This window comes from Rhinatrema bivittatum, chromosome 9, assembly GCF_901001135.1.
Source record: "Rhinatrema bivittatum chromosome 9, aRhiBiv1.1, whole genome shotgun sequence".
In the NCBI taxonomy this organism is placed as follows: Eukaryota; Metazoa; Chordata; class Amphibia; order Gymnophiona; family Rhinatrematidae; genus Rhinatrema; species Rhinatrema bivittatum.
In genome coordinates this window covers 163,886,397-163,913,831 of record NC_042623.1, presented here as the reverse complement: position 1 = coordinate 163,913,831, position 27,435 = coordinate 163,886,397, and the positions used below count along the sequence as shown (strand labels likewise).

General features: G+C 42.4%; 1 protein-coding gene across 5 annotated transcripts in view; it reads right to left on the bottom strand.

The window, feature by feature from the left end:
• NGEF (neuronal guanine nucleotide exchange factor) overlaps window positions 1–27,435 on the bottom strand; it is a 245,957-nt gene that overhangs the window by 33,075 nt on the left and 185,447 nt on the right. For all 5 annotated transcript variants that reach the window (XM_029616712.1, XM_029616714.1, XM_029616713.1 and 2 more), the window contains 2 exons: window positions 20,188–20,351; window positions 3,772–3,927 (listed from right to left, as the gene is read on the bottom strand). In XM_029616712.1, coding sequence (XP_029472572.1) covers window positions 3,772–3,927; window positions 20,188–20,351 — 320 coding nt within the window. The remainder of the gene's footprint in view (window positions 1–3,771; window positions 3,928–20,187; window positions 20,352–27,435) is intronic.

The window sequence follows — 27,435 nt, the reverse complement described above, 5'->3', positions numbered from 1 at the left end:
TACAAATGAAAGCTTGGACACCTAGATCTCTTTCCTGGGTGGTAACTCCTAAGATAGAACCTAACATCGTGTAACTACAGCAAAGGTTATTTTTCTCTAGTTACATCACTTTGCACTTGTCCACGTTAAATTTCCTCTGCCATTTGGAAGCCCAGTCTTCCAGTCTCACAAGGTCCTCCTGCAATTCATCACAATCCGCTTGAAATTTAACTACTCTGCATAATTTTGTGTCATCCGCAAATTTGATCACTCGTTGTACCCCTTTCCTTTAAATATATTAAAAAGCACCAGTCCAAGTACAGATCCTTCAGGCACTCCACTGTTTACCTTTTTCCACTGTGAAAACAGACCATTTAATCCTACTCTTTGTTTCCTGTTTTTTTTAACCAACTTGCAATCCACAAAAGGACATTGCCTCCTATCCCATGACTTTTTAGTTTTCTTAGAAGCCTCTCATGTGGGACTTTGTCGCACGCCTTCTGAAAATCCAAATGCACCACATCTCTGCATCACCTTTGTCCACATGTTTATTCACCCCTTCAGAAAATGTAGATTTGTGAGGCAAGACTTCTCTTGGGTAAATCCATATTGGATGTGCCCCATCAAACCCCATCAAACTATGTCTATCTAAATGTTTTGTGATTTTATTCTTTAACAGTTTCCACGATTTTTCCCGGCACTGAAGTCAGGTTCTCTGGTCTGTAGTTTCCCGGATCACCTCTGGTTCCCTTTTTAAATAAAGGGGTTACATTGGCCATCTTCCAATCTTCAGGTACATCGGATGATTTTAATGATAGGTTGCAAATTAATTGAAATAGGTCTGAAATTTCATTTTTTAGTTCTTTCAGAACCCTGGGGTGTATACCATCCAGTCCAGGTGATTTACTACTCTTCAATTTGTCAATCAAGCCTACCACATATTCCAGGTTCACTATAATTTGGTTCAGTTCATCTGAATAATCACCCATGAAAACTTTCTCTGGAATGGGTATCTCCCCAACATCCTCTTCAGTAAACACTGAAGCAAAGAAATCGTTTAATTTTTCTGCGATGGCCTTATCTTTTCTAAGTGCCCCTTTAATCCCTTAATCATTCAACGGTCTAACCGACTCCCTCAAAGGCTTTATGCTTCTGATATATTTAAAGTTTTTATTGTGACTTTTTGCCTCTATGGCCAACTTCTTTTCAAATTCTCTCATCCTGTCTTATCAATTTAACTTGCCAATGCTTATGCTTTATCCTATTTTCTTCTGAGGGATCCTTCTTCCAATTTTTGAATGAAGATCTTTTGGCTAAAATAGCCTCTTTCACCTCACCTTTTAACCATGCTGGTAATCGTTTTGCCTTCTTTCCACCTTTCTTAATGAGTGGAATACATCTGGTCTGTGCTTCTAGAATGGTATTTTTTAACAATGTCCACGCCTGTTGCACACTTTTTACATTTTTAGATGTACCTTTCAGTTTTTTTCTAACAATTTTTCTCATTTTATCAAAATTTCCCTTTTGAAAGTTTAGCACTAGAGCCGTGGATTTACTTATTATCCCCCTTCCAGTCATTAATTCAAATTTGATCATATTATGATCACTATTGCCAAGTGGCCTCACCACCATTATCTCTCTTAACAAATCCTGCGCTCCACTGAGAATTAGATTTAAAATTGCTCCCTCTCTCATTGGTTCCTGAACCCATTGCTCCATAAAACCATATTTTACTCCATCCAGGAACTTTATCTCTCTAGCATGCCCAGTCAATATTGGGGTAATTGAAATCTCACATTATTATTGCCTACCAGTTTGGTTAGCTCCCCTAATTTCTCTTAGCATTTCACTGTCCGTCTCACTATTTTGGCCAGGTGGATGGTAGTATACTCCTATCACTATTCTCTTCCCCAATGCACAAGTGATTTCTACCCATAAAGATTTGATTGTGCATTTAGCCTCATGCAGAATCTTTATCCTGTTGTACTTTATGCCATCCTGTACATAATGCGCCACCCCGCCACCAAGATGCTCCTCTCTGTTATTGTGATATTTGTACCCATTGGTTATCCTCTTTCTCCATGTCTCTGAGATGCCAATTAAGTCTATGTCATTCACTGCTATACATTCTAATTCTCCCATCTTACTTCTTGACTTTTGGCATTAGCATACAAACATTTCAAAGTGTGTTTTTTGTTTAAATTTACATTCTGCTTTTCAGTTGACAGGGATAAATTGGAATCTTTTAGCTCAGGTGAGTTTTTAGTTAAAGGCATTTGGATTATTTTTCTTGAAAACTGGAAATAATCCAATGCACATTTGTGATTCATAGGTTACATTTTCCAGGGATCTGTACTAGGGTGTTTTATACAGCATTTAACAAAGCTGTGGGAGCAAGGGGATGTCACTGGAAGAGTGTTGGAGAGAAAGAGAAATGAAGAAGTGTGGTAGGCTTGTAGGAAGCTAGACTCACATTTATTATCAAAGGGTGCCACTCCGGGCAGGCTAGCTGTTATGCCTTTCTGTTGGGAGTCATCAGGGTGCTGCTGGTATTTTGTCTACAGAAGTTGAAAGAGGTGCACTAGATCATCCAGAATTAACCAAAATACAGGGGCATCCCTCAAAGTGAAGGGAAAAAAGATTTGGGTTCGTTCTTAAAGAAGGGATTTTTTCACTTAAGGGTTGTAAACTTACAAAACATTTTGTTTGTGAAATTCTGTTGTCCATGACATTAAATAACTTTCCAGTAAAACTGGACAGATGATTAATGAAAAAGGCATTGGGAAGTGTGATGATGTGAATAGAAACAAGGAATACAATGGCAGATAGAAACCAAACCCCCATCCAGATCTCCTGCTAGAGAAATGTTCTGATCTTGCTACTTAAGCTGATTGCAATAATTAGGACCCAGGAGACTTTTCTTTCACTTCATGGGGGTAACTTGCTGGTGCAGCAGTTATTAGCCTTAACCAGTAAGCTTTCACACTCTTGATGCAACTCCATCATGGCTCCCTGCTTTAACGGCAGGGGGAAAAGGGGAATTGAATTCAAACAGCAACCAACAACGGCCCTGAATTTTAAGGTCTGGGGAAACAAATAAGTATGGGGGGTGGTTACTTGCTGATGCGGCGGTTACTACCCTTAACCAATAAGCCTGATTCTTTGACACAACTCCAACATTGCTCTCTGCTTCAAAGACAAGGCGAAACAGGGAATTGGATTCAAACAGCAACCAACAGGGGCCCTGACGTTTACAATCTGGGAAACAGATAAGCATGGGGTAACCTACACGGTGCAGCAGATACTACCTTAAGCTTGTTGGGCAGACTGGATGGACTATTTGATCCTTTTCTGCCATCATCTCTGTTTCTATGAACCAAATATCTCTTTATTAGAGGGTGTATTTATGTATATAGTTTATTTTAGTGATTTATGTCTGTATTTTATATTTTATATATATTTTATTGTATATTGCTTCAGCCGTCAGTGTGAAGCGATCAATAAATTTTGTTAAATGAAAATGAAAAGCCAGATGCACAGTCAATTTTCACCTTCCACACAGAGAGAACCGTGAGGCAGTCAGGAGAGGAATAAAGGTGATCCTCTGGTCTTCCGCTTAGCCAGCTATGTCACTCTGAGGGATATGGGAGTAGATTGTGTGTGGAAGTTCAGGATGTTTCTGGGGGTTACAAAGGTTGCAGGACTCATGGGCATGGCTGGATACTGATGAAAGGATCATTACTGGCTATCATGCTAACAGTCACAAGATGCAGACCACACACAAGTACTTACTGTGATGTTGCTTTCAGCATATAGCTGACCTCCCGCTCATCCACATTCTCCAGTAAACGTAAAATGAAAACGTTGGCCAAGGCCTGTCCTTGGTCTTCTAACTCCTCTACGCGAAGCAGCCCTCGGGTAGCAGAATCAAACACCTGGTACCTGTCACTAAGAAGCAGAAGAGACCAAGGAGATACAGATGTTGAATTAATATGGCCAATTTATAATCTCTCAGGACCCACAGGTGTATTCGAGGGGGGGGGGGGGGTCACTGGGGTTGTAAATTGATGGGATGAAAATTGTGATTCTGGATCACAATAACAAATCTTGATTGTATTCCCCATCTCTAGTTGTAAGATTGCCTGTTTCCTCCACCCCAGTTCTTCTCCTAGAAAAAAGATCCCACTACACTTTGACATTCTGGATAAATAACGTGCAGAAAAAGTAGATGGTGATAATGAACAGGTTCAGAAAGGACTCTGCTACTTCCCTTTGGTGAAGTTGTAAGACTGAATGCCAAGTGCATGAATCTGGCTCTCTGTTAAAGCATCCAGAAACCTTGGTGTTAGAACAGGCTAAAACAAAAAGCCTCCCTATATTGTTCTTATTAGAAACTTTCAGGCTGATACAGTACAGTGCGCGTATGGACGCGCTAGCTTTACCCCTTATTCAGTAAGGGGTAATAGCATGTCGAAAACACGTGTCCAACCCCCCCCCCCCCTCCGACACTAATAGCGCCCGCAACATGCAAATGCATGTTGATGGCCCTATTAGTTATTCCTGCGCGATTCAGTAAGTAAAATGTGCAGCCAAGCCGCACATTTTACTTTCAGAAATTAGCGCCTACCCAAAGGTAGGCGCTAATTTCTGCCGGCACCAGGAAAGTGCACAGAAAAGCAGTAAAAACTGCTTTTCTGTGCACCCTCTGACTTAATATCATGGCGATATTAAGTCGGAGGTCCCAAAAGTAAAAAAATAATGTAAAATAAAAAAAAAAAGTAAAATCAGCCCGTGGCTCGTGGGTTGAAAACCGAACGCTCAATTTTGCTGGCGTCCGGTTTCTGAACCCGTGGCTGTCAGCGGGCTCGAGAACCAACGCCGGCAAAATTGAGCGTCGGCTGTCAAACCCGCTGACAGCCACCGCTCCTGTCAAAAAGGAGGCGCTTGCCCGCTCTCCCGCGTTTCTTTCTGCTTCGGCCTGTTTATTTGAAATGACTCCAGGACCCAAAGAGAGCATGCCTTCAGTGCTGATCCGGAAGCTCTCAATCACTGTTCTCCACCTATTCATTATTAGCACATGCAGGACACAGAAGTCATATAAAATGAAAACCATTTATTTAAAGTTTAAAAAAAGAAAAAAAACAATAACATTTCCCTTTTTTTTTTGTCCAAGGAGGGGGAAAGGGACAGAGTGATAGTATCCCCACCTCCGAGGAGCTCTTCCTGCTACTCCCAGAGGCAGCAGAAGTGGCAAGTGCAAAGCTGACGAGGCAGCACATGCAGCTTAGTCCTCCAAAAGAGAGGATCTTTCCACATGAACTTTTCCTTTCCACAGCAAACTCCAGGGAAAGCATGTATGCATCCACTGGTGATGTGCCTGGACTGTAGGACATCGGCTCTTTGGAGTGGCTGCTAAACGGTCTGGGTACTCAGCAGAAAAGAGAAGAGTGGAAGAAAGTCAGATACAAGGTGGTCACAGTTACACTAGTGTAATCCCTGGGCTGGGTAGTCCCAGACAGGGGTCCAGGGCATGCATCTCAGTTCAGATTTTCACTGCTCCAAAAGGTGTCAAATCACTCTGAGTGTCCAGAATTCACTGGGGGGGGCAGGGGCGGGGGCATTAACTTCTAGGCCCTTAGGATTGCTCAGAACTTAACTTGCTGTTTTAGTGCCTTGTAAACAGCACTGATGATCACAAAAAAATTGACAGCAGTAATAATCATGCTGGAAACTGACCTAGTTTCCAACTCAATTTTACTGATAATTTGTAGAACTGAATGAAATTCTTTACAGCTCTTGATGATACTGATCAATTGATTTACATTTTCAGTTCTCAATAAATTTGTGACCTTAAACTTCCAGCAAATCTGTTTCAACGACAAAACCAATCTCTTTACTAGTTTGGCTTCTTCTCCTGCCAAATCAGTAAAGCTATTTGTAGCTTCTTCCCATTGTGAAATGGTTAGAATTTTATCTCCAGTTACTTAACTGAATGTCAAGTCCCCAGTTCTTCTCATACCTCTCTTGTTGTCTTTCCTAATCTCCTTCTTTCCTCCTGGTAATACTGGCTTGGTACAGTTTTACACTTCCCCTCTCAAGCGTTTCTCACTGGGGTGAATGGTGACATGCTCCTGAATGAAATTCCTAATACTCCTTCTCTCTGGTAATGCATGGGGACCCATTCTTCCCCGATGACGCGGATCATTATTCAGGTTCTTTCCAGCTGAAAGACACTAGTTCCTCCAGATGATAAAGAATTTGGGCCCTAGGGCACTCAGTAAAGCATAAAAAGGAAAACCTTACTCAAAGGGGGAAAAACAAACAAGAGACAGGAAGGGTGGAAAAACTTCCTCCTCGGATAACAGGTGGACAAAAAACAGGGGATAAGGCACTCTGTCTCTTTTTCTTTACCCAGGTCTCAGTCCAAAAGACCCCCAGAGTCGTAGTCGCAGCAAAAATAATCAAAAGCGGGAACAGCAAACGACATGCTGCCCCTGAGAGGGTCAACCAAAGAAATCCAAATGAGGAAGCCATGCCGTGAGATGGAAGCCATGCCGGGAGATGGAAGCCATGCCGTGAGATGGTGGCAGGGGTTTATAAGCTGTTAGAGCGCACCACCTGAATCTCCCACTTGAGGGAGCCAAAACCTAACTACATCACTCTGCTGCCTACTAAAAGATTTGGATTAAGCTTTCTAGTAGAGAATCCATCTTTATGGTTCTCTACACTAGTAAGCATGAGCAAAGAATGGAAAGCAGGATGCACATGGCAGAAAACGCACACAATGTAACCAAGAAAAATAAGGACAAGCAACAAAACAGATACTAATTAGGGAACATAGAAAAAGGACACAGCTGGCAGAAAAGATGAAGACAAAAATCTCCTCCCTGGAAACAACTTATTGAGGAAAGAAAAATTAAAGCACTGTGGTAGATGAGTACTTTAAAGATGAGGGAACATCAAAAATTCAAACCTAAACATTAGGTTGAAGCACACTCTACTAATAGAAGATGATCTCAACTTCATATATGCCAATAAGGTTATGTACTCAATCTTGATATGCTGTGTGCTGCCTCAAATTATTAACTGTTAGTTGATATAATGTTTGATGCATTTGCTCTTAAGTAATGCGGCTACATTTTTTTTTTCATATATTGTGTTCCTGAAGTTTGGAAAACAAAGAGTTTAAAAAGAAAATCACATCAGAAGCACATGTAACCTCTTCAGGGACCTCCCGGAATGTAGGGCCACACAGTTGTCCCCAGGGCCACTTTCTCATAACTCTGTCCTTCTCTTACAGCAGCACAGTCCAATTCGCCCCAGGGTGCTGGGGTTCTTTCTGGTGGGGAGGAGGATTCAACTTCTGGGGCTCTAGGCTCACAGGGACGGGTACCAAGAAGCAGTCTCTCTTTGGTTGCTCTCACTATTTGGATGTCCATGCGGTAGAGCATCTCTAACTCTGAATGAAGGCTCCGGACACTTTGGTGGGGTGTTCAACAAACTTTTACTGCAACCAAAAATAATCTGAAGTCCAATTCACAACATGAAGCACTCAAGGATCAAGTTTAGGGGACCCCTGGCCTAATGGAAGAACCCGCCCTGACTAGACATCCAGCATGGCCTCTGCTCCAGCTTTGATTCAATGATTAGCAAGTATTTTCTAATTCACACCTGCCTTCCTGAATAGCTATTTGGCAGAGCTTCCTTTCTAGTCTCAAATTGCCTTAATTGATCCATTGTTCTTTTCTATCCTTAAGAAGCTGTCATGCTGTGTGACCATCCACCCTACCTGATGATGTATATATTTCTGAAGTACTTTGGCTAAAGCTAATTGGCATCCAGTTTACATAAAATTTGCACCAAATTATCATTGTTATGTTGATAAGTAAATTCTTGTTTTATGGTTTTTTTTTACTTTGTTTTGTTAATGCAAACATTCTTCCACATATAAATTATTTAAAATAAGCCAACTCGCAACCAGTATGTTTTCCCACATTTATCTTGGTTTTGGCTGTTTTATAAGGATATTTGTACCAGGCCCAGGTTAACATTTTTTGAGCCCTGAGGTACATCAAAAAGTCTCAGTCCCTCTGCATACCCTGATCCTTTCTCCCTTCAGCCTCGGTTATCAAGTCCGCGCCAGATTTGTTGGTCGCCTGTAATACAGCAAGGGGCGTTCTAACCCTCAAACTCTGAAGGATTTGATTGTGCAACAGACAGAGGAGATGCTCTAATCCTATAAATGTGAAGGATCTAATATAATCCAGAAAAACTGGGAGATTTAATTAGAGAGAGGGAGGGCTCTGATTCTGAGGCTAAGTGAGGAAAGAGAGGGGGGTATTCTAATCCAGAGTGTCTGCGGGGGCTGACTATATGCTGGCGGGACTCTAATCCTTCCTAAGAGTCTGCAGGGTAGGACTAAAGAAACAAAGTAGCAATTTCATTCCTAGACTTTTGAGAATTTTATTTTAGAGCCTGAGGCTTGGTTCTTACCAGGGCCGGTGCTAGTGACTGTGTTGCCCTATGTAAACAATTTCCTTGTTGCCCTCCCCGTTCAGGGCTGATGCGTAGGGCTCAGCCGCTTTAGGTAAGCCATTGTGACGAGCGTCCTTTTCCTGCCCCTTCCCCACCGTCGCGGGCCTTCCTGATTTTGGGGAGGGGGGGGGAGTGCGAGCGGAAGCTGTGTGCACACTCACTCACACAGAGACGGGCCTCTCCGACAGCTTGCACCTCTCTCCTCCTTCTTCGGCTACCGGTGGACCCATGGCCTCTCCTGCTGCCGCCGGCTCGCCGCCTCCCCCGGGTGTGCAGCCCCGTGCAAATGCACAGTATGCCCACCCGGTCACGCCGGGCCTGGTTCTTACTCTAAAATGCTGAACGTCTAAATTGATTTCCACAATTTAATAACTAACAAATAAATCTGTCTCAACAGAAATTTAAGAAGCCCCTGATGCAGGCAGAAACATCTGCCGAAACATTGCAAAGTTGGGCAATGGCTGATTAAGACAAATGGACGATCATGGCAACTAAAAGCCAGCACTTAAAATGAGAAAAATGAAGCAAGAGAACATTACATTTATGAACAAGTTTGAAGACTGGTATTCAATTCTTTTCTCATCTGGAGAAGCAGAGAAGAAGAAGCATTAAAAAAATGTGACACTACAAAATTTTTTATTTTATTTTAAGTGCATATAAAAATAAGAGCTTCAAGAGAATATACAAGCAGATACATTCAGGGAGGCAAAGGCAGGGCTGGTGTTACGGGCCCCGGAGTCTGGGAAACCCACCTGGGGAGCGGCACGGGACAGCAAGGCAAGGACTCGGAGCAAGTCAAGGGCCGGTCTTCCACCTTGCCAGCCCCTACCCCTGCAGGTTGAGCCCTTGGGTTCTGGGGGCCAGTAGGTCTCTGCGGCGGCAGTACATCATAGTGGTGAGTCCACACAGGCAAGACTCAGACAAGGCAGGCTGGAGACAAGCAAGGCAGGCTGGAGACTAAGCAGGACCTGGAACTAGACAAGACAAGAGTGAGACAAGGCAAGGACAGGACTCTGGAACAGGCAAGAAGAAGCATTAAAAAATGCTGGATACTGGAACAGACAGGGCAGGACTTAGACAAGGGAAACACAAAACAAAGAACACAGAAGCCCAAAGGCAGCAAGGTTTGCAACAGACAGAATAGGCCTGGAGGTCCCAAGGCAAGATGCAAGAGAGAAAAGGCCAGAAGCCTCAAGACAGGGAATAAGGCAGGATAGGCTAGAGGGCCTCAAGGCAAGTTAAGAGACTAAAAGGCCCATAGGCCACAAGGCAAGGCAAGAACAAGGGTCAGGTCATGGAGCCAGAAGTGACACCATGAGAAGAGAAGGCTACGATAGCAAGACGGGCTTACATAGGGCTGGGACTTGGGTTTGCAAAGGCAGTGAGAAGGAACTTGACAAGACTAGTGATGAGGCACACTGAGGGCCTCTGCTGGTGGGGAGGTGTCATGAAGGTAGGATAAGGCTGTATAACAGGCAAAAACCTAAAAGCTGGTAAATGATTATAACACAAGCCTCATGTGAGCATATCTATAAAAATATACCAGCTCAAAATATTAAATTCGATTAAATCATAGTTTATTGTGGATAAGCCTATATTTAGCAGTTCCTCGCAGTTTTATAACTGAAAGACTAGGTGTGACAAATTCAGAACTGCCAGGGGGAAGCATTTTTAAGAGGGTGATTTTTAGCACATAACTCCCTGCCCTCTCCCAATTCTACCTCTTGCCTCACTCCCATCGCCAATTCACGATTGCCCTTTCTACCTTACTGTACCGTATTGTCTGCAGTAGACTTCCTGAGTTGGTGCATCATGTTTCCTCTCTGGTCTTATTCAAATACAGTGTAAAAACCCACCTTTATGAGGCTGTTTTAAAATCATAACCCCCAATTTATAATGCAATCTGAGCTTTATCTTTATCAGTATTAAAATTTCTTAATTACTAATGCCTTAGCTGTAAGCAATTTATAAATGAAACACATAACTTGAACAAACATAAAGCAACTGATGGTCTCCTAGGATAAATGGCATGCCACTGTTAAGGAAAAAGTAAATATCCGAATGACTTCATGACTAGTCCTGCCTAAAAAGAAAAGTCTTGAGGATTGACTTGAATGTTTTTAAGCTCTCCGACTGACACAACGTTTTGGAAGCAAGTTTCACGTCGTGGGGGCTGCGACGGAAAAAGCACAAACTCATGTCCACTAAATGAACTTGTTTTGCAGAAGGAATGTCCAATAAACCTCTTTGAGAGGATCTGAGAGTTCACATTGGATGGTAAAGCTGTAGAAGAGCATTAGACCAAGGAGATGCTTCACAATTGATCAGTTTAAAGACCTTCATACTGACTTTATATTAGATTCGACAATGAACTGGAAACCAGTGGAGGTGTATAAGCATTAATGTAATATCATCTCTGTGGCCTTTTGCTGGATATCAGTCGAGTGGCTGAGTTCAGAAGCAACTGAAGTGGCTTTAACACAGATGCAGAAACACCGATATAAACTATTGTAATGCAATCTATAAGTGACAAACTGGATGCTTGAACAATAATGCGAAAATTGGGTTGATCTAATAATTGTTTTAACCCACAAAGGACTCGCAGTTTGTAAAATCCTCATTGAATTACAGTTTTGATATGGGAGCAAAAAGACAGGTTTGAGTCCACCCAAACTCCAAGACTTCTGACGCAAGAAGAGATGGAGAATATCATGTTACAGAAGGTGAATCATAAATTCATATCAATAGGTCCTTGTTCAAGAGGGTTACAATCTAAAGGCCTAATTTTCTCCCATCCTATTTCTATGAGAAAAATGCTTAGTAAATGAGGCCCTGGTTTATACCTGAGGCAATGGAGGGTGGATTAAAGAAGGAGCAACTGACACATATTCACTTCCCATCTCAGAACAGCAACTTGTACACATATATAGAAATCTCCCCCTGTAGTACCTGATATCCCCTACCCACCAAACAACTCTCTCTTACACACACACACACACACACACTCCTGACTGATACCCCTACCTCCCCCCGCCTCCACTGGAGCAACTGATACTATCCACCTTAGTAACTCGCATACAAACACTGTTCTCCCAACATCAGAACATCTAATACCTCTCCAGCCTCCACACAGCAATTCATTCACTGCCCCCTCCATGAGCAATTGACACACATTCCTCTCTTTCCCCTCACCCCCTGCAATTTACATTCCTACACAAAGGCAACACTCAGAACGTGTGCGCAAAAAAGCGTGTGTTCGCACATAAATGGGTGCCCTGGTAGGCACTCCTATGCACCTAACTAGGCACACAAGGGGCTACACAGCCAGGCATACAAGTATAAACCGACAGAAACTGAAGAGGGCACTCTCTGACATACAAAAATGCCACCGTGGGTACTACGCAGCGAACACGATGAGACTGAAAGTGGGACTTAGCCATAAAGGCTGCTCAACCCGCCAGGCTGCCCACGTCCCCTGAGCTCCCCTGAGGTGGGAATAAATGTTGGATTGCGTGCCGCACGCAGAGACTGGCGGGGAGGAGAAATCCCTACTTAACTCCCCTTCTTCTCTCTCTCTCTCTCTCTTTTTTTTTTTTAAATTACCCTTTACCTGAGCTCAGCTCGTCCCAGCTGAGTACAAGGTCGGTCTCCGGCTGTGGGGGGATAGGGCATATACCTTCACCAACATGCTCTGCTTTCTGCATTCGCTTACCTTTCAGCTTTTTTTTTTTTTTTTTATATACAGCTAAGTCCACACCAGTTGAGAAACCAGCTACCGGACCAAGGCACTCATCTGAGACACTACAGAAATCACCTCAGCAATTCTCAACTGAGGGAGAGACCATAAGGTATCACCACCGGAGAGTGGAGCGGATAATCCTTCTCTTTTTTTTTTTTTTTTTTAAAGCAATCCGCAGTAGGGAGATGCACATCCACCATCTACTGGAGATGGAGAATACTGATGTCACTGCAGGGGTATATATACAGTGATGTCAGCTTTGCTCCGTCTCCACCTGCTGGTAGAGGTGATAACCCACTGGTTTTGGATTCATCCGTCTGAACACTAAGAAAGCAAATTTGCTTTCCTGTAACAGGTGTTCTCCATAGACAGCAGGACAAATCAGCCACCCAAGTGGGTGATGTCATCTGATGGAATGAAGACAGAAAAGTTCTTTCAGAGTTCAGAAAAGCCAAAAGAGTTTTCTAAGGATCTGCAGGTGTTTCTGTGCAGCCGGCGCCAGGCAAAGTCTTGGTAGCAAGCTAACCTTCAACTCTTAGGTGAAGGAGGGTGGGATTGTGTGGCTGATTTGTCCTATTGTCTATAGAGAACATTCTTTGCAGACAAGGAACTCTGCTTTCTCTGTGGACAAGCAGGACAATAATCAGCCACACATATGTGGACTCCCAAGCTGAAAGTTGCATGTAAGAATTTATTATGCTCTTATATCATGGAAAATGCAACCGGTATTTTGTTAGAGGTTAAGGAATTCTTTAAATTTTTGAGAACTCCTTGGCCAAAACAGCTGTTTAGATATGAAGCGTTTTCTAGGCAATAATAAGTAGCAAAAGTATGAACAGAAGTCCAAGTGGCAGCCTTGCAGATATCCTCCATGGAAGCACAGAGAAGATGGTCTAAGGAAGCTGCTCTAGCCCTGACCTGATGGGCTTTTACCTTGCTCTGAAGCTGATGGTCCTGATTACTTACAACAATAAGAAATGCAATCAGGAATCCATGTAGAAAGATTCTTTTTGTGCCTATATACTCATTTGACTGGATTGAAGGAGATGAATAGCTGTGAATACTTTCTGTAAGATTTTTTTTTCTCTCCAAAGAGAACAATAAAGCTCTTCTGTAGTCCAATGTATGAAGAGCTTGTTCGCCCTTATTAGCATGTGATCTTGGAAAAATCATTGGCAATACAATGGTTTAAATGAAATTGCAAGGCTACTTTTGGAAGAAATTTTAGGATGAGTTTTCAAAAGTACTCTGTAATGGAAAATCCGGGTAAATGGAAAGAATGAAATTAGTGCCTGCAACTTGCTTACTCTGCAGGCAGAAGTTACAGCTATCGAATGCAAAATCTTCCAAGAAAGGGATGTTTAATGCTGCTGTTGCTATAGACTCAAATGGTGATTTTATGTGCGGAGCAAGAACCATATTTAATTCCCAAGGAAAAGGATGATCTTTGAACAGAGGTTTAAGATGGGCTTGGCCTTTCATGAATCTGCTGGGAGAAAGGAATTCCTCCTGAATCCTGGTGGTACACTCCAACAGCACTAACATGAACTCTCTCTGAGTTAGTTTTCAGTCCTGAGTCATATAGGCTTAAGAAATATTGAAGTAAGAAGGAAACAGGACACTTAGAGTGGTCCTGATCGATCTGTAAGCACCAGATAGGAAATCTTTTTCATTTAAAGTTGAGAGATCTTCTGGCAGAACATTTCTTGATTCCAGAATGACCTTACTTCAAGAGGCAACTGCACAGAAGAGACTAGGTGACGTTCAACATCTATGTAGTCAGAGCCAACAACAGAAGCTTGGGAACATTGCACTGAGTGATCAGGGATGTGAATATTCTTAACTTTATTGACTGCTGAACTACAAGGCATTGAAACCAAGGAAATCAAATTTTGATGAGGCCAAAAAGGAGCTATCAAAATCATTAGACCCTTTTTTCTTCTTAACTTTTCAATTGTCTTGGCTATAAGTGGAATCAGAAGGAACACATAAAGAAACACCTGATTCCATAGGATTAAAAAGACATCGGTTGCTAAACTGCTCACTGTTGGCCTCCGGGAGCAGCAGATGGGAACTTTGTTGTTCAGTGTTGTTGCAAAAAAACATATCTGTAGAGTGCTCCAAAGTTGGAAGATTTCCAGTACTAGCTGTTGGTCCAATGACCATTCATGTGGGTGAAGTTGGTGACTTAGCGTGTCTGTCTTCTGGTTTTGGCTTCCAGGGAGAGAGACAGTTATCAGGTACATTCTTTGGGAAACTGTCCATTTTCATACCTTGGATGCCTCATGACAGAGATTGAAAGAGCCTGTTCCTCCCTGTTTGCTGATATAGAGCATCACTATTTGGTTGTCTGTTTGGATCAAAACCACTTTCCTCTTTAGCCAAGAACTGAATACTTTTCAAGCATTGAAGACTGCTCTCAACTCTAGGTGATTTATACAGAATAATCTTTCCTGTGGAGCCCAAGTTCTCTGAGAACAAAAACTGTTCAGATGAGCTCCATCTCCTTGGATGGGGCATCTATGGTTATTTCCATATGAAACTTAGGCTGATGAAAAGACGGATCTCTCAGCAGTTTTGAAGGTTCAGCCACCATGCCAGAGATTGATGAGAGTGTTTGATATATTCACTTTAAGGGAAAGTGATTGTATATGTTGGTTCTATTGAGACATGCAAAAGGAATAGTAACATGGAATGTTGTCACCATGGGTCCTAACATTTTCATGACATTGTGGGCAGAAACCTGTTTCTGATGTAACAGGATTAGAATTATCTTGATCAATTATTTTGCCCTCTGCTGAGGGAGAATCACCTTTCCTTGTAAGGTATCAAGGCAAGTTCCTATGAAGTCTGTTATGTAAGTAGTCTCCAAATTAGATTTTGGGAAATTAATAATGAATCTTAAGAGTTTCGCAGTTACTGTTTTATGAAGTGTGGAGGAACAAGCTTCTTGAAGAGTAGGTTTGGCTATGAGCCAATAATCATCCAAATATGGAAAAAGGAATATATTGCTCTTCTTAGATTCGCAGCAACCACTGCAAGACATTTTGTAAATATCCTGGGAGCTGTAGAGAGGCCAAAAGGGAGAACTCGATATTGGTAATGATTGTTTGCTCTTGTGACACACAGAAATTTTCTTTGATTTTTGTGAATCGGGATATGCATGTAGGCATCCTTGAGTTCTAGAGTGGTTAGCCAGTTGGTGATCTCCAATTGAGGTACAATTGTCTAAAAAGTGCTCACTAAGCATTCCTTTCTTCAGGTGTTTATTGAGATCTCTTGGATCCAAGATTGAATGTTTACTTTGGAAGGAGAAAATATTTGAAGTAGAAGCCTATGTCCCTTTGAAGTATTGGGACTGTTTCCACCACATTTGTAGTAAAGAGGACTCACAGCTCTTGCTGAAGTTGTTGAAGCTCGCCTTCTGGCTCCAATAGCAACTGCAGATGTTCTGGAGGAAGCAGATCAAGCTGATCAAATTAGATATTTTCCCACATTTCTCTACTTCTTGTAGCACAGGAGCAAAATGATCCCATGGTATCTGAAGGAAGCTCCTGGGTCACATCATGTAACTTTGGCAAAAAGTTTAACCTCTTAAAGAAGCTGTCATTGGTTTCAAGTGATAATTTTTCTTATTGCCCAGTATCCAATTTACCATTTCTTAGTATCAGCTCAACTATTGGACTTTTTAAAACAAAGGAATATGTTAGATAATTACCAGTCAGGAATCTGGAAATGCTACAGTACAGAGACAGTGTTGATATTCTTTTTAGATGATGTGTTCTGTGAATGTGATTGAAGCAATAGTATGGTGGTAATCTTTCTGGACATCTCGGCCACCTTCGTTATAGTCAACTATAATTGTTCAGTTGACTGGTTGAAGGCCATTAGGATCCACAGCCAGATGCTACAGTGGTTCATCTTTTCTTGTGGGATGCTCACAGCAGGCACTTACAGGACAATTTCATTCACATCCCTAGGAGTTGAGATGCAGCGGCCTCAAGAGGCAGTGTTATCCCCTTATCTGTTTAATCTATAACATTACCCCACTTTATAGTGTGCTGAGGTCAGCAGGACTATGTTATCATATGTATGTGGATGACATTTAAATCTTTTGTCCAGTTAATAAAAATTCTATGAATGAATCAGATATGATCACATAAGGATTAGAATTGGTAGTGAGGTAGTTGTATGATCAAAAATTGAGTATGAATACAGAAAATGGAAGCACTTTAGAAGGCCAGGGAGGTTGGCCCAGTAATTTTCAGTTGAAAGTGAGGGTGAAGTAATTCCCTTTAGAGTTTGTTCATAATTTGGGTGTATGGATTGATAAGTATTTATCATTTGGCACCCAGATTTCAGCAGTAGTGAAGACATCCTTTGATTACTTACATCTGATTCATCAGATGAAAGCATTCTTGACCAAGAAGAACTTGGTCATAATAATCCAAACTTTGAACTTATTGAGGCTTGATTACTGTAATACTCTTTATATTAATCTTTTGCAGGTAGCTGTGAAAAGACTATAGCAAATACAGAATATGGCAGCAAAAGATATTAGTGCATTAGTTACAGCGATCAATTACCCCTACATTGAAACAACTTCACTGGCTTCCTATGGAATACCAATGTCAATTTGAAATGTTGGTGTTGGCATTTAAAGCAGTTTGGGAACATTGCCGTTAATATTTATCGGCTATTTTCAAAAGTTTTAATATTTTCGGCTATATCAAAAGTTTTTCCTTCTCTTGTAACTATCTCCATACCTTGTTACAGTTGTACGTTGTTATTATAGTTTTATAGTTTTATAGTTATATGTAAAGTTGTCTTATAGTTATATGTAAAGCCCCTCCCGTTTGGGCATCTCACTGTTTTATGTAAACCGGAGTGATTTGTATCTGATACAAGAACTTCGGTATATAAAAATTAAAAATTAAAAAAAATTAAAAATAAAATAAATAAATTTTGCAAGTCTATGTACCATCCACAAACTTAACACTCTTCGCAGGAAGAAGTTTTGTATGTTACAACTGTGAAGGATGCCTAATTCCAGCATACGAGAAATCATAGTTTCTCAGCTGTTCCAGTTTTATAGACCTTGTTGCCATGAATGCTTCAGGTATAAAAAGATCTTAATAACTTTTGTAACGGTGTTAAAACGTGGTTATGTGGGAAAGCATTTAGCTAAGAACTGAGATGTTTATTAACAATTTATGTGATATTGCTAGTATATGTTCATTTTATAGGGTAATTATATATAGCATGATAAGATGAGCAAACTGTTTATTTGAATTATGTTTGTGTGATTTTATAAAATTATAAAGTAGTTATGTATGGTGTGATAGGATGAGAAAACTGTGTACTTGAATTATGTATATGTGTGATTTTATGATGTTTTGATGTAGAAGACCTAAAGGCTCCTCTTCTAGAAAGGCAGTGTAATTAGCAGTAGTCATGGGTTTTGGCTCCCCCATGTCGGAGATTCAGATGATATGCTCTAATAGTTTATCTCAGGGAATGGATGTTTGGTTAACCTTTCAGAAGGCAGGATGTTCCTGTCTGCTGATGCTGTTATTTTTATTAACCTTATTGATTCTTAGTTTGAGAGTTGATCCTTTACAGCAGCATGTCCATTGCTGTCCCACTCTGTAGATTATTTTGGCTGAGAAAAGGGTCTCCTGGAAAGAAATAGAGACAGAGTCCCTTATCCTCTATTTTTGTCCATGCTTTTGGAATCCTTTCTGGTATGAAAGCAGGAATTTTTTTTAACCTGTCCTTCCTCTTATTTGGTTTCCCCTTTGAGTAAGATTTTACTTTTTACTGAGTACCCCAGGACCCAGGAACTCAGATTATGTAACATTTGAAGGAAGTGGGAGTCTTTCACTTAGAGAGATATGCGGGATCATCCACTTCATTTCCACCAGGAATGGATTCACATCCATTACTTAGGAAGGAGAGAAGAAGACCAGGGAAATCAGCTAGATGCTTCTGCTATCATCTTTACTTAATTCTTTAAAGAGGAAAAAGTAAGGATTATTTGAGAGCTTGGGACTTGAGAGTTTATTGGTTGAACGGACTAAGTATCTACCCGTTCCACAATCGTGGAAAAGATAGGACTATAGGGTTCATAATTGTCTGAGAGAAGAAATTAACTCTCTACTCATTTTATAATGAGAAGAACCTCATAATAAATTCTACTATTTGGTGAGGAGGAGCTAAATTATTGAAGGAATTGGCATTATCATTTAAAGACTTGTGCTGGAATGTTAAGGTCACAAATCTATTGAGATCTTAGACCTAGATTTAATAAACTGCAATAAGGCAATATCACAAGTTAAACAGCATGTGACGCATATTAAATGCTGTTTTTCATGCGATATTGCCATACTGAGGCACTATCACACGATATCATGTGATATACCAGAAGATTTCCTCCCCCTATGGAAACAAGAAACTTTGCATGCATTTTCATGCATAAAATTATCTAATCCATGTAAAGTAGCTTATGCATAGGCAATCCTATATTGATAAAATAACACGGCTGACTTACAAAAACATCAGTTCTCTTTCTTTTAGCGTGTTTGAAGGAGGTGCAATTATTTTACCAAGGGAGTAACAAGACGCTAATGCGGGTCCCTGATGAGCCTGCGAGAAAATTTAAGGGCCAAGTGACCTGATACATATCCCCGCATAAATCAAAAATTACCCCAAGCATCAATGGAAACCCCCACCCACCCCTCCCACTGACTTTCAAGGCAGCTCTGGTCCCCCAAAAGGAAAAAGCAAGTTAAAGGGAAACCATGAGGCAAAGGCCCGCTCCCTTCCCCAACACCACCCCTTAATCCAAAAAAGTGCCACTTTAGTTTTACGCCCTCTCATGAGCCCCATCCCTTCCCCCCATCCAAATAATGAAATATCCCTGGTGTCTAGTGGTCTACCTCCACCCCGAACCTCTTAATGAAATCATTGGTCTTCAGTGGGAGCCTGGCATGCCCCCTAGCTCCAGGCCTGTCATAACCATTTTTCAAAATGGCGTCGACCTGTCCTTGTCCCCATCATGTGAAGGGGCAAGGTCAGATTGACGGGTGCGGAGCTAGGGGGGGCACTCCAGGCCCCCACTGAATACCAATGTTTTCATTTATAGGTATGAGAAAGTTTAGGGGTGGGGGTCTGGCTGCTCCTAGGCCATCAAGGTCCTTTTATATTGGTTGGGGGGCTGGGTGGGACAAGCAGACCCCAGGGATATTTCATTATTTGGTTGGGGGAGGGATGGAGCTGATGGGGAGGGGGGGTCCTAAGACTAAGGTGGAATGTTTTTAGATTAAGGCGAGGGGTTGGGAAAGACAGTGGGCCATCACCGCGTGGATCCATTTAACTTTTTTTTTTCTTTTGGGGGGCCAGAGCTGCCTCCGAAGGCAGCAAAGGGGGGATAGGTAGGAAATGTTATTGACCCCTGGATGATTTTTTTATTTTTTTCATGGGGGGTGGGATTTTTGGGCCCACTTGCTTCAAATCCTCCCGTCCAAAATCTATAGAAAAAAGAGAGGTCAAGATTTAATATCCATGACTTGATTAGCAAGTGCAATAGCATGCACGCATGTTTGATGATGATGTATGCATGTATTGCGTTTATAAAGTATGTAAATATGCACATACTTCCAAACACTGGCCCAGAAAGACTTTGTACATTGTGTACTTTTCCACGTAGCAGCAACAGTACGTGCGGACGTCCGCCTTTCTGAAAATTCATTTACCATCAACAGAAGCTACTTTTGCATATATACCAATTCCATAACCAACATAGCCTGGTGGTGTCCTTTGGGAAATCTTCATGTGGAAGGATGAGGTAGAGGTTCTCCCAGAAAATCCCATAGGAGTAGGCAGGGGCTAATCTTCAGCTCTCCGACCCACATGTCCTCACATTTTAAACTCACCTTGCCAATTGCTTGCACATAAGCAGCAGGTCATTAAACAGGAAGAGGTAGATAGTGCGGAAGAGTTTCTTGGTGCGGAGAGTACGGGAGGTCTTCGGGCCAGACATCTGCTGCAACTCTCCCTGCTTCAGTAGCCAACGTGAGTGAGAGATGATGGGCACAGACTAAAAAAAAAAGAACAACAGAGAGGAATTAGAGAGGATCTAATCCTTTCTTCAGTAGAAATAGTCACAACTGTAGGGATTCTGAACCAATATGTGAGATCGGGATTTGCTGTAAAATTTGACTACTGATTTGAGCAGTTGGTGCACGCATGTCTTTTTTTCTTGGATCCTAGACATGCTAGAATAGCTCAGACTCAGAAGATAAGCGGGTACTGGAAATCAAGAGTCAGCAAATTTATTTTAATTTTCTAATTAATTTAATTTAAGATCTCTACTCCACCCTTCGTGGCTGACAGCATTGCAAAGTGGATCACAATAAAACAGAGTTAAGGTTTTACATTGCTATAAAATAATGAGTTAAGTCACCATACATCCCAGCCAAATAGAAACACAGTAGAAACTAAACAAAATATAGTGGAAGGAAAAGGGTTGCGGCTTTACATAGGGAAAGTAGTTTACAAACATCCCACGTAATTTCTGCAGCAAATACGGGCATAAACTACTTTAATTTTCAAAGTGGGCTTATGCACTTAAAACCACTTTGAAAACTATTCCACCAAATCTACCCTGCACAAATCACACCAGCTATTTGGTGCATACACAATTTTCCTGAAAATGTACACGCATCAGGATACATTTTATACAGTACGGCAGTAACTTTAAAATGAGCGCTTACATTCTGAATTCTTCTTTAAAAAGAGCCCATATACGTGCATATGTGGGCTGAACACACGTGTGCTAGAATTTTACGCTGTCCGCGCAAGTGCGCAAGCATTATATACAATACACCTAGCGCGCGTATGTGTGCCCCTAATTTCAAGCAGTTACACGAGGAAAAGTTATTAGCGTATTTTCCTTAGAACTTGTCAGCTTTTACATGCGCAAGTGAGCACGTTTTATAACATGTGCGCATGAAGGAAATTCCAAGTTTTACCAAGCAGTCCACCAGCTTGCCCAGTCTGTCTCTAGATCACCCAGACCCCTCCGGTTCTTTAGCCTGCACTCCCCCAGTTATCTTTTGGCTATAAAGAATTTTATTCTGACTTACACCTGTAAAAGAGCAGAAGTAAATATGCGCAGGAAACAGCCCTACGCACGCTGCGTTCACAGGTTATAAAATTGTGACATGAACGTAAATGTTGGCTCCGTCCCACATACACCCCTTTTTTATTCATACACCGGAATCTACGCGCATATGTATGGGGTTTATAAAATAGCAGTAATACGAATAAGCACTCATTGTGCATACATCTGCTATTTTATGTGCGCACATCTCTTTCCAAATTCACCTTTGCACATAAAATCTCCCATCTCCCTCCCATTAACACCTCTTGTCAATCTGGGTAAACGTATGCGTGAACATGACATACATGTATAGGTTTACTCATGTACCATACGGGCAATTTGGTAAAAGGTCAATTCTTCAGGTAAACCATTATTTTGCATACAGAAGTCCCCTATAATGTCTAGATAAATTGTGCTGTATTTCCGTCACAGAGTAAGTATTCTAACAAGCACAATTTATCAAGAGGTTATCAGGAACTTTTTGATCCCTTACAGAGAAATCAGCAGTATATCCATGATCTAGAAAGTACTAAGCAAGAGCTCTTCAGCCTAGAGAAGCAGCGGTAAATCTTAGGGATGTGGCTTAGGGGTTATGCCCATGGGTTCATCAGCTAGTGGACTACTCAGCACTGTGAGGAGATGCTCTGTTTAGTTTGCAGCTTTGATGTCTGAAGAGCCAGGTCTTCAGTTGGTGGTAAAAGGTCAAGAAATCTTTAGTGGTTTGCAGGAGTTGCGGCATGACTTCTTCAGTTCGGGTGCTGGATGATCTAGACCTTGTTGTGGGTTTTTTTTGTTTTGTTTTTTTAGCAGGAGCATCTTGAAGCATGGAATGAGCACAGGTTTCGATTGAGTTGAAACACCCTCACCTTCTCTCTCCAATAAATAGGGTCAATACCCTTCATTGTTTTGAACGTAAGAGAGAAAACCTTTAATTTAATGCATAGAGAGATTGGGAACCAGTGTAGAGAGATTAATAGATTAGGAACTAATGCGAGCACAGTTTAAAATAGCGAGGAAGCAGTAGAGAATATCTGTTTGTCTCATTTAAATGAGAATACAACATGAGATGGCATATAAAGTTTTCCCTATGTCATGTATGGCTTCAGAATGTATGGGTTCATAAATATATTCCACAACTGTATCCTCCTTCAGTACTGCATATGATTTTAAAAAAAACAAACAGTTTTAGAATACAGGAAGTGTAAAACTTGATCCTTTACTTTTCTGCAGCAATTAATGTGTTCAGGTTGCAAACCCTGAAAGCCGTTCTGTTCCAAGGTAAAAGCGAACTCTGTGAACTGAAGAATATTTTTTTTTATCTTAAGGGAAAAAAAAATTACAGGAAGCTTATGGGTAAATATCAGTGAATACCGATGTCTTTATGCCTGTGACTGACTCACTTTACAAGCCCAGCATCATGAATGGGCATTACCCATTCCCCTCCCTATCCTAGGTATCACTTCATGCCTGCCATCTCTCTGTACAATCGTCTTCCTCTTTCCAGCCGGAGCAGAGTGATGCTTTACGCTGTGTCTGTCTCCTCCGCTGCCTAGCTTCAGCCTGCAGTTTGAATGCATGGGGCCCTGCAGTCTCACAGAACCTTCCAGCACTGCCTATTCAAATCTCGGCCCAAACGTGCCTGACAATGTCAGGAGGCATTGCTCTCCTCCTACAGGCCAAAAGGAAGGACAGAAGCACACAGGCTTATGGGGAGGCAGATAATAACTGGATGCCTCTCGCCTCCCCAAAAGAAAAATCTTTATGCTGCAGTCAACCCCGTCACTGTGTAATGTAGCTATCACCAGTAAAAGATAAAATCTGCCAAATAAGATTTGAGAAACCCTGTAACCATATCATCCTGGGCTCTGATCACACAGGATAAAAGGGCTTGAGCATAGCTTGTACCTTTGACAGCAGATCCATGAGTGCCACTGGTAATTCAGCTAAGTGATGCTGGCTGTTTAGTAGAAGATCTCTTCCCTCCAGGGGTGGCCAACTCTGGTCCTCAAGAGCCACAAACAGGTCTGGTTTTTTTTAGGATATGCATAATGAATATGCATGAGAAAGATTTGCTTCTCTTGGGTCTTCAATGTATGCAAATCTAACTCATGCATATTAATTATGGATATCCTGAAAACCCGACTGGCCAGGTGTGCCTCCAGGAGAGGGTTGGGAAACACTGCTCAAAAGCCACAAACAGTTTTCTGGATATCCACAATGAATATGCATGAAAGTGATTATAGATATCCTGAAAACCAGAGCTGTTTGTGGCTCTTGAGGACTAGAGTTGGCCACCCTTGATGTAAAATATGCTTGGGGACTGGTGGTGTCTGCCTGCAGCAGCCGCAAGGGGGCAGGGTTTTAACACATGCTATTTGGTTGACAATGTGGTCAACCAAATGGTGCATGCTCAAAAGAAAGGAAGTCAGGGAGTCTGGGCCATGCATCGGGGAGGACTTGCTGTCTTGTGGCTGGAATACACAAAGGCACCAGGCTACCTGTGTCAGCTGGAGGAAGCTGCAGCATTGGATGAATCGAATCACATGGGTCACAGAAGGGACTTGGCGGCAGCCTCACAGGTAGGATGAAGGAAGGAGGGATAGTGCTGGCCTCAGGCTGCTCGGGAAGCGTCTTGGGGCAAGGGTGAAGAGGGCTGAGGGAGAGCTGTGATCAGGTAGGGGAGGTGGTATAAAAAGCCTGGGACTGAGAGCTGGGGTCGGACTGGGGGAGAGAAGGAGAGAGCTGGGGGTCGGGAAGGGGATAGGGAAGGCAGGACTGAGGACAGGATGAGGAAGGGTTGAGTGGGAAAGAGGGGTAAGGAGGACAGGGAAGAGGGGTAAGGGGGAGAGAAGGAAGAGAAACAAGATGGATGATGGGAAAGGCAGGGACTGGGGAGAAGGACAGGGGAAAGAGAGAGAAGGTGAAAGGGGGAGGGGAAGTATGGAGGTGTTTCAGTAGAAATCCTAATTTCTCTGCAAAATGTTTTGCAGGTACAGCTGATGTGTAAATAATACTAAGGCGTGATAAAGAATAAGTCGCGCTGTGCTGACCACACTCCATGAGGACATTTATGACTGTCTACAACTATTGTATTGTTGTTAATACAAAACCCTTTGGGAGAGTCTTACTGCATGCACTATGGGAGCAGGCTTTAGAGTTTAGACTATTAGAGAAGAGCGCATATGCCTACTTAAAAATAAATAATGCTACTGTAACCAAAAATAACAGATGCATTGGAAAAATATTTCAGCGACTTAAGACAGACAGTGCTGGAATGACCAAATTCAAGGAAGGGACATTTCCAGTTTTCTGCTAGTCAATGGCAGAAGAGGCTTCTTTTAAGCCCCCAGGAGGTGTGAAACCAGACAGTGAAAGCTGCTAACAGGCTGTGACAACAAGGATAATACCAGAGAAAAGCAGAGCGTATACTCTCTCTCTCTCTCTCTCTCTCTCTCTCTCTCTCTCTCTCGTTTATAAGCCCGCACAACATGCCTAGCAATCTTTTTCTTGTGTGGTGTAACGACGCTGAAGCTATGTATGCATCCCTGCATAAGAATTTTTATTAGGTGTCCGGAAGACCATGGAAGGAATTCACCTTAGGACAAATCTGGCTACAGATGTGGCAATAATTAGGGGTGCCTCCACTGAAAACAAGAAGATGAAGAAGGTTTAGGTAAAGCTGCCAACTGTCCTTTATAAAGACAGAATCCCTCTTAGTCAAAAAAAAAAAAAAAGTCCCCGTTTCCTGTCCTCCAATAGTACCAATGTTCCCATGCACTCATGACTAGTCCATTTTTTCCATAAACAATGTCCCTCAGTAATTTTCCAGAGCTGGCACATGTACGGTAATAGGAGATGTCTAGTATAAGGAAAGATCATCAGAGAGCATTGCTATCCAATTCGGAGAGGCAGGTTACAATGAGAGCTGAGAAAATACATATCTTACAGCTCAGAACATGTGTTCTTTAATAAAATGTAACATGTGCTCAGTAGCTTTTTATGTACAGCAGGGGGCATTTCAGCAACACAAACATGAAATATTTTTTAGTTCTGTGCTGGCCATAATTAATCAGTGTTCTCAATTTTTGCCTTAGCTTTTCAATGCTGTGATTTCTCGGACTCAAACTTGGTGTGTGAGAGGATCCCTCACTGCTGTGATTTCTCAGGGACTCACGCTCAGTGTGTGAGAGGATCCCTCACTGCTGTGATTTCTCAGGGACTCACGCTCAGTGTGTGAGAGGATCCCTCACTGCTGTGATTTCTCAGGGACTCACGCTCAGTGTGTGATAGGAACCCTCAGTGCTGTGATTTCTCAGGGACTCACGCTCAGTGTGTGATAGGAACCCTCACTGCTGTGATTTCTCAGGGACTCAAGCTCAGTGTGTGAGAGGATCCCTCACTGCTGTGATTTCTCAGGGACTCACGCTCAGTGTGTGATAGGAACCCTCAGTGCTGGGGACTCACGCTCAGTGTGTGATAGGAACCCTCACTGCTGTGATTTCTCAGGGACTCGCGCTCAGTGTGTGAGAGGATCCCTCACTGCTGTGATTTCTCAGGGACTCACGCTCAGTGTGTGATAGGAACCCTCACTGCTGTGATTTCTCAGGGACTCACGCTCAGTGTGTGAGAGGATCCCTCACTGCTGTGATTTCTCAGGGGCTCACGCTCAGTGTGTGAGAGGATCCCTCACTGCTGTGATTTCTCAGGGACTCACGCTCAGTGTGTGATAGGAACCCTCAGTGCTGTGATTTCTCAGGGGCTCACGCTCAGTGTTTGAGAGGATCCCTCACTGCTGTGATTTCTCAGGGACTCACACTCAGTGTGTGAGAGGATCCCTCAGTGCTGTGATTTCTCAGGGACTCACGCTCAGTGTGTGAGAGGATCCCTCACTGCTGTGATTTCTCAGGGACTCACGCTCAGTGTGTGATAGGAACCCTCAGTGCTGTGATTTCTCAGGGGCTCACGCTCAGTGTTTGAGAGGATCCCTCACTGCTGTGATTTCTCAGGGACTCACGCTCAGTGTGTGAGAGGATCCCTCAGTGCTGTGATTTCTCAGGGACTCACGCTCAGTGTGTGAGAGGATCCCTCACTGCTGTGATTTCTCAGGGACTCACGCTCAGTGTGTGAGAGGATCCCTCAGTGCTGTGATTTCTCAGGGGCTCACGCTCAGTGTGTGATAGGAACCCTCAGTGCTGTGATTTCTCAGGGACTCACGCTCATTGTGTGAGAGGAACCCTCACTGCTGTGATTTCTCAGGGACTCACGCTCAGTGTGTGAGAGGATCCCTCACTGCTGTGATTTCTCAGGAACTCACGCTCAGTGTGTGATAGGAACCCTCAGTGCTGTGATTTCTCAGGGACTCACGCTCAGTGTGTGATAGGAACCCTCACTGCTGTGATTTCTCAGGGACTCACGCTCAGTGTGTGATAGGAACCCTCACTGCTGTGATTTCTCAGGGACTCACGCTCAGTGTGTGAGAGGAACCCTCACTGCTGTGATTTCTTAGGCACTCATGCTCAGTGAATGAGGAAATTCTCCCCAGTATTGTTATTTCTCAAGAGACTCACACTCAGGGTGTGAGAGGTCTCTTCTAGCCTGGAGCACTTCTGAAATCCCCAGAAATCTCTGCTAGGGAGTCCTGAAACTCCCAGAATCCTCTGAAAAGCATAACCAAAAGAAAATCCAAGGCCCATGAAACAGTATAAAAGGCCTAAACTTTGAACACAAAAATAAATGAAAGTAGGAAGGCTGATGGTAGATGGGCTCTGACTGACAGAAACTGTTATCGGAACGTGAAATGTACCTTATATTCTCTTACAAATATAGGCCAGAAATAATGGGGCTTTGCTAGATGAAAAATAATGAACTGCATTCTCTCCCTTTTGATTTACAGATAGATTTTTGAGAGAGGAAGCTAGAAAAAATTCAGCAGAAATCATCTTTGCTAGAAGATCAGATGGTCTAAATGCTATATTTCTCTACAAAGATGGCTCAGTCACAAAATAGACCAAGGGAACTG